Genomic DNA, 10,152 nt, shown 5'->3' with positions numbered 1-10,152 from the left:
CGCTGATCATAGCAAACACTCTTTTCCAACAGCACAAGAGATGACTCTACACATGGACATCACCAGATGGGCAATATCGAAATCAGATTATGTCCTTTGCAGCCAAAGATGGAGAAGCTCTATACAGTCAGTCAAAACAAGACCTGGAGCTGACTGTGGCTCAGATCATGAGCTTCTTGTTGCAAAATTTCGGCTTAAATTGAAGAACGTAGGGAAAACCACTAAACCGTTCAGGTATGACCTAAATCATATCCCTTATGAATATACAGTGGAAGTGAGGAATAGATTTCAGGGATTAGACCTGATAGACAGATTGCCTGAGGAACTATGAACGGAGGTCCGTAACATTGTTGAGGAGGCAGCAACTCAATCCATCCCAAAGAAAAAGAAATGCAAGAAAGCAAAGTGGCTGTCTGATGAGGCTTTACATGTAGCTGAGGAAAGAAGGGAAGCGAAAAGCAAGGGAGAAAGGGGAAGATATATCCAACTGAATGCAGAGTTCCAGAGAATAGCAAGGAGAGACAAGAAGGCCTTGAACAATGCAAAGAAATCAAGAATAACAACAGAATGGGAAAGACTAGAGATCTCTTCAAGAAAATCGGAGATCTCAAGGGACTGTTTTGTGCAAAGACGGGCATAATAAAGGACAAAGGCAGAGACCTAACAGAAGCAGATGAGATTAAGAAGGGGTGGAAAGAACACACAGAAGAACTATACAGGAAAGATCTGAATGTCCCTGATAGCCATGATAGTGTAGGCACTGAACTTGAGCCGGACAGCCTAGAGAGTGAAGTCAAGTGGGCCTTAGGAAGCATTACTAACAACAAAGCTAGCGGAGATGACAGTATTCCAGCCGAGCTATTTAAAATCCTAAAAGATGATGCTGTTGAAGTGCCGCACTCAATATGCCAACAAATTTGGAACACTCAACAGTGGCCAAAAGCCTGGAAAAGGTCAGTTTACATTCCAATCCCAAAGAAGGGCAACACCAAAGAGTGTTCAAACTACCGCACAATTGCGCTCATTTCACATGCCAGCAAGGTGATGCTCAAAATCCTACAAGCTAGGCTTCAGCAGTATGCGAACCGAGAACTACCGGAAGTACAAGCTGGGTTTCGAAGAGGCAGAGGAACTAGAGATCAAATCGCCAACATTTGCTGGATCATGGAGCAAGCAAGAGAATTCCAGAAAAGCGTCTATTTCTGCTTCATTGACTATGCTAAAGCCTTTGATTGTGTGGATCACAACAAACTGTGGCAAATTCTGAAAGAGATGGGAGTACCAGACCACCTTACCTGTCTCCTGAGAAACCTGTACAAGGGTCAAGAAGCAACAGTAAGAACCAGACATGGAACAACCGATTGGTTCAAAATTGGGAAAGGAGTACGACAAGGCTGCATATTGTCACCCTGCTTATTTAACTTAAATGCAGAGTACATCATGAGAAACGCCGGGTTGGATGAATCACAGGTCGAAATTAAGATTGCCGGGAGAATTATCAACAACCTCCGATATGCAGACGATACCACCCTAATGGCAGAAAGCGAAGAGGATCTAAAGAGCCTCTTGTTGAGGGTGAAAGAGGAGAGTGCAAAAGCTGGTTTGAAACTCAACATTAAAAAAACTAAGATCATGGCATCTGGCCCCATCTCTTCCTGGCATATAGAAGGGGAAGAAATGGAAGCAGTGAGAGATTTTACTTTCTTGGACTCCAAGATCACTGCAGACGGTGACCGTAGCCATGACATTAAAAGACGCTTGCTCCTTGGGAGGAAAGCTATGGCCAACCTAGACAGCATAGTGAGAAGCAGAGACATCACCTTGCCGACAAAGGTCCGTCTAATCAAAGCTATGGTTTTCCCAGTAGTAATGTATGGCTGTGAGAGCTGGACTATAAGGAAGGCTGAGCGCCGAAGAATTGATGCTTTCGAACTGTGGTGCTGGAGAAGACTCTTACGAGTCCCCTGGACTGCAAGGAGGTCAAATCAGTCCATCCTAAAGGAAATCAACCCTGAGTGCTCATTGGAAGGACAGATACTGAAGCTGAAGCTCCAATATTTTGGCCACCAAATGTGAAGAGAAAACTCCCTGGAAAAGACCCTGATGCTGGGAAAGACTGAAGGCAAAAGGAGAAGGGGACAGCAGAGGATGAGATGGCTAGATAGCATCACGGATGCAATGAATATGAACTTGAGCATGCTCTGGGAGAGCGCAGGACAGGAAGGCCTGGCGTGCTGTGGTCCATGGGGTCACGAAGAGTCGGACACGACTGAACAAGTCCTAACGCGTACACTGTGACTCACTCGTGAGTAAAGACAGGACTGCATTGATCACTATCCTTCCTCTAGAAAGGATTGCTGTGACATTCCTGCCCCCGGCCATACCTTCTTCAGCTTCTCCCTGTGGAGAGTGGAAAGCCCCTCAGGCAGCCTGCCTCCACTTTCGTCAGTTGCCCTCGCTGACACGCAGAAGCTTCTGGCCCTTTTGCCCCCTGGGTTAGAGAGCCACCCCAAACGCCTAATTGGCTCCTCTTCGCCATACAGGGCAAGTAACAAGGAAACAGGATTTTTTAATGGTAACGCAATAAGAGAAACGCATCGGATTTTGTATTAAAATCAAAATGTTATTTAATACAAGAAATTCTGATACGTTATTACTGAATGGGTGCTTGGTCCTTCCCGGCCCCTCCTGAATCCTGCTTCCGAAGCCGAGCAGCCGGCCGAGGCTCCCTCGCTCCCCAAGCGCGGCCCGACGAAGGCCGGGCTGCCCTCGCCCGGCCGCAGGGCCGCGCGCCCCGGCGCTCCACGAGCTCCGGCCGGGCCCGCGCGCAGCCTCGCGAACACGTGCGCGGACCAGCAGGCCGCGGCCGCCGCCGCACGCCGGCCCTGCGGCAGCCCGGGAGGCAGGGCGCGCCCGCCGCGCGGACACGGCGGCCCCGGAGCCCGCCAGGGCCCTCCGGCCCCGCGGCTCTGCGCTCCGCAGGACGGCTGCCGCGGCCCCGAGGAGCCCGCGCGGCGCGGCGAGGCGGGGCCGCAGCTGGCGCCCCTCGCCGCCCCGCCCCGCCCCGCGCGGCCTTCCCGGCGTGCCCCGCGCCTGCGCCTGCGCGGCGGAGGCGGCCAGGATGGCGGCTGCCGGCGGCCCGTGGCTGCTGGCGCTGCTGGCGGCGGCGGCGGCGGCGGCGGCGGGCGGGCCGGGGCCCGGGCCGGCGCGGCGGAGCCACGTGAAGGCGCTGGGCGACGGCGCCTGGCGGGAGCTGCTGCGGGGCGAGTGGATGGTGGCGTTGTGAGTCCGCGGGCGGGCGGGCGGGGGCGCCGCGGCGTCTGGGCTCGGGGCGGGCGCCGCGCCGGCGCGCCTGGGCTGCCGGAGGCGCCGCCCGAGGCCCGCTGGGGAGAGCGGCGGGCGGGCGGGCGGCGCGCCCCACGTCTGCCCGAGCCGCCGCGCCAAGCAGCCCGGCGGGCGGCAGAGAGCCGCGGCGGGCGCCGCCTCCCGCGCGGAGCCGGGCGCTGGCGGGCGCCGCCCCGGCGGCCGGGCGGCGGGACGAGGCGCTGCGCGCCCCCGCGGAGCTGCTGACGCGCGCTGTGTTGCAGCTACGCCCCGTGGTGCCCGGCCTGCCGCAGCCTGCGGCCGGAGTGGGAGAGCTTCGCGGGCTGGGGGGCGGCCGTCGGCGTGAGCGTTGCGGAAGCGGACGTGACGGAGCAGCCGGGTAGGTTCCTGTCTGCCGCGGAGGGCGCGGCGAGCCGCTGCGCTCCCGGCTCGGGCCAGGGGTGGCCCGCCAGGCTGGGCGGAGGCGGCCCGCGCCCGCGCGTGTGGGGTTCCGGCCCGATGCTCGTGAAGCACGCTGGGAGCAGCGACTTAAAAACATGCTCTGGGGGGCCGGACGCGGCCGCGGAGCCTTCCGGGAAGGCAGCCCGGCCGCCGCGGCCCCTGCAGCGCGCGCCCGGCAGAGTGGGGCGGGCGCTCAGCGTCGCCCGGGGGCTTGGCCGGCAGCCCGCGCGAGCAGCGCGTCTCCCTGCTGTCCTCGGCAAAGTACGGGAGCAGACAAGCAGATGAGGAAAGGGCCCCCTTAGCACGGGAAGGCCTAATGTGATGATTTGTGTAAGGGTAGTACGATATTAGCAGTTTTATACTTAATTCCTTTTCTGATTAAGCCTGAAATGGAATTTGCCTTTTTACAGCAGCCGCACACTGGGTTGACATCTTCATTGAGCTGTCCACCACATTAATTCATGTGAACCGCCCAGAGAGCTTCGGCTGTTGGGTGGTATAGAAATGAAATAAATGAGCCCCCCAATCTCTTTCTTGGTTGGTCACCGCTAGCTCAGATCCCATCAGGCTACACTTGAAGTTGGGATTTTTTGCCCCAACATGCATCACTTTACACTTGCTTATATTGAACTGCACTTGCCATTTGGATGCCCATTCTCCCAGTTTGGGGAGATCCCTTTGGGACCACACTGTTGACATCCACTCACTGGGAGAATTTGCCTTTTATTCCTGCTCCCTGGTTTCTGAATAGCTTATGATACTTGTAGATGGCCTTTTTTCTTTTTTTTTAGCAACGTTCAGTGGTTAAAATGTGAGGACTGACAGTTCTTGAGCAATAGGGCATGTTCATTGCAGATAGCCATGAAATAAATGGACTTTTAGGAAACATTTCGTCTTGACCTTCCTTCTGGATCTTTATGCAGGACTCAGTGGGCGATTTATCATAACAGCACTCCCCACCATCTACCAGTAAGTACTCAAAAATGTGGCATCTGTTTTGGGTACGGCAAAATCCTTAGTGCTTAATATTTCTTCTCCAGCTCTGATAGGAATAAGAATTCTGAACTTCAGTTCTTCCTTTTAGAATATTGAGAGAGGACTATCTGTAGAATGCTAAGAAACGAGAAAACTAGAATCACTGGGGAATAATGGTGTAAACTGAGACTTCTTAAATTATCATTTTTATTGAATCATGCAAACAGGTTGGTACTTAACCCATCCTTGCAGTCTTGCAAGGGTTAGTAGTTATTCTTGTGTCACAGGAAACTGATGCTTAGAGGTAGTGATGGATGTATAATTTTAATGGAGTCTTTGGCCCTGATCCAGCCAAAATTAAGTCACAATGAAGTTCCAGTGAAACGGTTGGGACAAGTTAGTCACAACTAATTTAACTGCGGGGGGGGGGGCGTTAATGGAATTTAATGTTTAGCTGGGTCAGAATCTTTGTTAAAATACTTGTATCTCACCTTTCCATCAACAACCCTCAAGGGGGCTCACAGCATAATTAAAAAAAAAAAAACAGAGGGAAACCAGCCAATAAGGGACACAGTTAAAACAGCCAGAAATTCAACAAAAGAAATCTGTCAACAAAATTAAATCAGCATGTGTGTATCTTAAAGACACACTTTCTGTGAGAGGCATCATAATAGTTAACAGTTGAAATTAAGGCAGTCTTCTATTCCCATGGCCATGATGTGAACCCAGGTTCAGTTCCATGAGTTAATGGAAGTTGTTGCTCGACAAGTGCATCAGGGGACCCAGTGTTGTTCAGAAGTCCAACCAATAACCTCCTCTACAATGAAAAACTATTCTTTCGAGAAATTTAAGTGACTGACATGGACTCTTTATTTTGGGCAGCTGTAAAGATGGAGAGTTTAGACGGTACCAGGGTCCACGGACTAAAACTGACTTCATCAACTTCATCAGTGATAAAGAATGGAAGTCTGTTGAGCCCGTTTCTTCATGGTTTGGCCCATCCTCCTTCCTGTAAGTGTTGGTGGAAATCTCTCTCCTCCCTAGTAGGCTTGTGCAAAAATCAGGAAGTGCCAAAGCTTGATTTTTACTTTAGATTTTATTTAATTTCTGTCCTGCCTTTCTGCCAAATAATTGGTGCTGGGGATGGCTAACAATAAAATCCTGATTAGCAAAATCTTAATTAAACTATCGACAAATACGTTAAAAACACAACGATAAAAGAAATAAGCAACACCAGCCAATTAAAACCCCTTCAGGAACAGACCAAGGTATGTGTCATAGGCCTGCCCAAACAGATGAATCCAGTTACTTTACAGAGCAATAGAGCTGAAGTTGCGAAGCAGGTTGCTAATTCATATGGTTGAGTTGGAAAGGTGAGTCACCTGGGCCATCTCTCTCCTCAAGGACAACCTCTACGTAAAATGTACATCAGAGGCTCCCTGCTAAGATAAAGCAGTCATGAAGTTGCTACCAGGAGAGGGGAATTCTAGGTGAGTGGCTTCCAAAAGTACTGATACTATGGAGTGCATCCAATATCCGAAATTTGAGTTATTTTTTATTTACAACATTTATATACCACTCCACATCTAAACAGATTCCGGAGCAGTGAGCAATAAAAGATTAAAAGAATAAAACACTGCATTAAAAATTTTGGTTTTTAAAAACAATACCAGTAAAAACCAACTGTTCACTCAAGGAAGGCTTCTTGAAATACAGATGTTTTCAGGAGGTGCCGAAAACACTACGTTGGCACCTGCCTGGCCTCCAGAGGCAGGGAGCTCCATAGGAAGGGGGCCATCACACTGAAGGCTCTTCTCCAGGTGAACTCCAATTGGGCCATAGGTCCATGCAGAACCACCAGGAGCACGCTGTCTGATGACTTCAGTGACCAGGCAGGTTGATAAGGGAGAAGGCATTGTCTCAGGTACGCATTCCTCAGAAATGTATTCCTTTATTACCCTTTTCTCCAAGGAACTCGGGATAGCATCCTGCCCTTTATCCTCACAACAGCCCTGTGAAGTGGGTTAGGCTGAGAGATGGTGGTTGGTCACCTCCAATGAACTTTATGGCTGAACCAGGATGAAAACATGGGCCTTCTTGGTCAAAGGCCAATACTGTTTACTACCACACTGGCTTTTGCCGTGAACATCATGTTTAAGTGGACTTCTTTGGGAATGGGAAAGGAAGGAACTTAAAAATGTGGTTTCCCCTTGGCACTCTGGAGAGGGTGCTTTCTGACAAGCGATCCACTGTGTAGGTTGGTGGACTGTGTAGCTTGGCTGGTTCACACAGGCATGCAGATCAACTCAAGCACATCGCTTGAATTGTAGCTGAATGTGTGAACTGGTTCTACTGGAGTCAGGTGAGGAACGTGCATGTGTGATCCCAGCTTCGCAGTGTAGCAGGAAGTTGAGCAGTTGAATGAGAAGAGGCAAAGCCAGCCATTCAGAACCATTTAAATCCCCTGTAAAGGTCTCACTTGTGCCCCAGAAGGTTTTGGTTTTGTCTGCAAAATACTACACCTCTGTTTTATCTCTTCTGCTCTTTTGCAGGATGAGTGGCATGTCTGCCTTATTCCAGCTGTCCATGTGGATCCGGGTATGTGCCACAAATCTTCCTCTGAGTCAGAGACAAATTTGGTATGAGCTTCTACTCAACTGATTCTCATCGCTTTCCCTCCCATGTAGCACTGCCACAGCTATTTCACAGAACACCTTGGAATACCGGTCTGGGGATCCTATGGTATTTTTACATTTGCAACTTTGTTTTCAGGACTGCTGCTGGGGCTTGTAAGTAAACAGATTTTCACATATGAGAAACTACAAAGCCATGGGGTGGTTTTTGCTTTAACTCAGTGTTAAAATGAAGAATTATTTTGTCCTGTTTTTTCCCCAGATAATGGTGTTTCTGGCAGACTGTATTTGTCCCTCCAAAAAGCACAGGCCGCTGCAAGACCCCTCTCAAAGTAAGCACATTGCATTGAGTTCTCGGCTGCATTGCAAGAAAACTGGCCAGTTGTAAAACCACAGCATGATATGAAGTTGTAGTTCGTAGAGGACTGATACAAAATGCTGTGAAGAATGTTGGGTTCTATATCAGCAAATGCTGTAGGGTTTACTTTAAAACAGGATGGCAGTAGACGTCGAGGGCACTGTCTCCAGAAAACACCTTTTGCTGCAGGCCTGTTCCCAGTCATATGCTTAACTGCCATTCATTTCAGTGGAGTTCGTGCAGGAGTAGTTCCAGGTAGTACTTGCCCCAGAGGAGCAATGTGCTTCTCTTCATGAATGTGTCAGGAGCTCTTGTTTCCCGTCATGTGTAACTGCGTAAGCACTGAGCAGGGGGTTGGACTCGATGGACTTATAGGCCCCTTCCAACCCTCCTGTTCTATGATTCTATGCATCCCGTGAAGATGTATTTCTTTTGAAATGTGCCAGAGCGAAAAAGGGAAACAGGGCCGCAAGCTCGGAGTTGGTCTTTGAAATTCCATCTCATTGTGGAGTTCCTGCTTCTTGAGGCAATAGGAAAAGCAGGTTCCATCTGCCAGCTGACTTCGTCCAGATCACTCCTTCCTTGCTGCCAGCAGTGAGGGAAGAACAGCGTGCATCGGGCTCGCCGGGGCAGAAGTGGAGAGAAGGCTCTCCGCTTCCTCCCAATGAGGAAGGAGGCCCACTGGGGTGGGGCACCATCTGAGTCAGTGTCACCTGTAGCTCTCGGGGCTGAAAAGGCTGTACGCGCCCACCATAACAAGTTCACGTAAAAATGATGGCAAGGTAACGGTTTGGATCCGGAGCTGCCCTTCTCTTCACGGAAGGGTCTCAGATCTAGCTCCGGTTCCTGCTGGCAGAAGGGAAGGGAGGCTCTTTTTGCTGTTTTCCCCTCCCAGCACTCCCTCCCACACTGTTCCAGAGAGGCCCCCAAGCATCCAGAGCAGATTGGGGGGTGGGGGGTCCACAGGCGGTTGCAGGGGAATCGGGGCAATCTCCAGCTTGGGGAAGAATAAGGAAGGTCCTGACACTTGTCCAGAACCGGAGCCTGGCTCATGTGCAGGCTACAGGTGTCTGAGCATGTGGACTTCACAAGTGGTGAAGGGTTTCTTTTCGTTCTAGAGAACCTGGCAGAGTCTGCTCCGCTACTGACGGTTGAAGAACTGGATGAAGACGATATTCCTTATGCTGAGGTGGAGCGCAGAGAGCCATCACGCCCCCTTCCCCTAGCCAGTGCTGTGAGGCAGCGTGTTGTGCTCCCAGCTGCTGAAGTGGAGCAGGCATAGCTCCTGCCAGCCGGCTCGTGCTCCGGATTTCCTGGGTTGCTACTTGACGGGCAGACATGAAGGCCAGCCAGGGGTGAGGGTCCTCCTCCCCCTCTTCCCCCCCAAATGGGGCAGTCATTTGAAGGAAAAACACATACTTGTCTTCAAGTCCTTTCAGTGGCTTCAGTTCAAAGCTTGACATTTGAAATGCGTGAGGGGTCTCCTTGGACTGGGCTGGGAGGTGCAAAGGGACAGCTTGCATCTGGCTCCGTAGAGAGCTCCAGGTCTACAAGTGATACGTTGCTCAGAACGGCCAGCCTGCAGTGCTGGTGAGCGCTGGCCCTGGCTGCGAGCAATGGTCTCCTCGCCCTGCGGAGGCGGTCAGGAAAGAGAGGCCTTCAGACAGACTGTCTGCTCTGCTTTATTTGATCTTAATGCAAGGCCACCATGAATGGCTTGCTTTTAGGATTGCAAAGCAACCTGTAACTCTGACTAACAAACTAAAATAAGCACCAAGGTTGGAACTGTGCAGCTGATTTTGCATGCCTAGGTGGACTTTGGGCCTGGATCTCTCTGGCAGCACCTCCCTCCCACAAATGCTGGGTGGCAAATAAGAGGCTTTCAAAAGCTGCTTCCGATGTGGCCGAGGTGGAGTCTGCTGTTCAAAAGAAAAGGAGCTCAAAGTCCCACTGGGCAACCCAAAGGAGCCCTGTGTGCCCCAGCCTTAACATCAGTGGCTTGTTAGCATTGCCCCCCGTTTGCCTCCGAGTATCTGATTGCTCCCCTTCTTCACCCAGTGTTCCCCCCTCCCTTTTTTTCTTTTTGTACTTCCTGCTTTCATACCCAGTGAAGGAGAAAGATGCCATATCCCAAACTCGGCTGATCTGATCTTGAGCGGGGCATGGCAGACTGCGTAGGATGTAAACTGGCAAGAAAAAGGCAGTATGTAGAATCAAGAGTTTGCTCACCCTTTTGCTTCTTTTATCATAATTTAAAATAGCTTGAAAATTAAGGATAGGAATGTTAGTGTATGGGGGATGTTGTCACAATTCTTAATTTTCCTGCCCAGGTGCCTTTTTCTAATTAAATCCTTGAATGAAAGTTTATTCCTCCTCAGTATTCTAGAACAGACTCTGACTCTTGCAGTAGCTTCCTGTGGC

At 50.9% G+C, this 10,152-nt stretch overlaps 1 protein-coding gene across 2 annotated transcripts; it reads left to right on the top strand.

Annotated features, from left to right (window-relative positions):
- The first annotated feature begins 3,080 nt into the window (after positions 1 to 3,080).
- LOC146356809 (thioredoxin-related transmembrane protein 1-like) lies at positions 3,081 to 10,093 on the top strand. Of its 2 annotated transcripts, XM_084833375.1 has the most exons (8): positions 3,081 to 3,282; positions 3,588 to 3,703; positions 4,689 to 4,734; positions 5,623 to 5,751; positions 7,293 to 7,338; positions 7,428 to 7,529; positions 7,636 to 7,705; positions 8,850 to 10,093. In XM_084833375.1, exons 1-8 carry the CDS (start codon positions 3,122 to 3,124, stop codon positions 9,011 to 9,013), a joined length of 834 nt encoding a protein of 277 aa, XP_084689501.1. In that variant the 5' UTR covers positions 3,081 to 3,121; the 3' UTR covers positions 9,014 to 10,093. The 2 variants fall into 2 exon arrangements, with proteins under 2 accessions (XP_084689501.1, XP_084689508.1); XM_084833382.1 differs by lacking the exon at positions 3,081 to 3,282 and having other exon boundaries at positions 3,696 to 4,026.
- The last annotated feature ends 59 nt before the right edge of the window (positions 10,094 to 10,152 follow it).

This window comes from Heloderma suspectum, chromosome 1 (genome assembly GCF_057233095.1).
Source record: "Heloderma suspectum isolate Gila_16-S chromosome 1, 16-S_ref, whole genome shotgun sequence".
Classification (NCBI taxonomy): Eukaryota; Metazoa; Chordata; class Lepidosauria; order Squamata; family Helodermatidae; genus Heloderma; species Heloderma suspectum.
Note: the sequence above shows the minus strand (reverse complement) of the source record. Positions and strands in the feature narration are given on the sequence as shown.

What these genes read in the sequence shown, in the direction of transcription:
- LOC146356809 (XM_084833375.1), top strand. Translation starts at nt 3,122, where the DNA reads ATGGCGGCTGCCGGCGGCCCGTGGCTGCTGGCGCTGCTGGCGGCGGCG. An exon ending in GGACGTGACGGAGCAGCCGG is followed by an intron (nt 3,704 to 4,688) that starts GTAGGTTCCTGT and finishes ATCTTTATGCAG; the next exon opens with GACTCAGTGGGCGATTTATC. An exon ending in GCTGCAAGACCCCTCTCAAA is followed by an intron (nt 7,706 to 8,849) that starts GTAAGCACATTG and finishes TTTTCGTTCTAG; the next exon opens with AGAACCTGGCAGAGTCTGCT.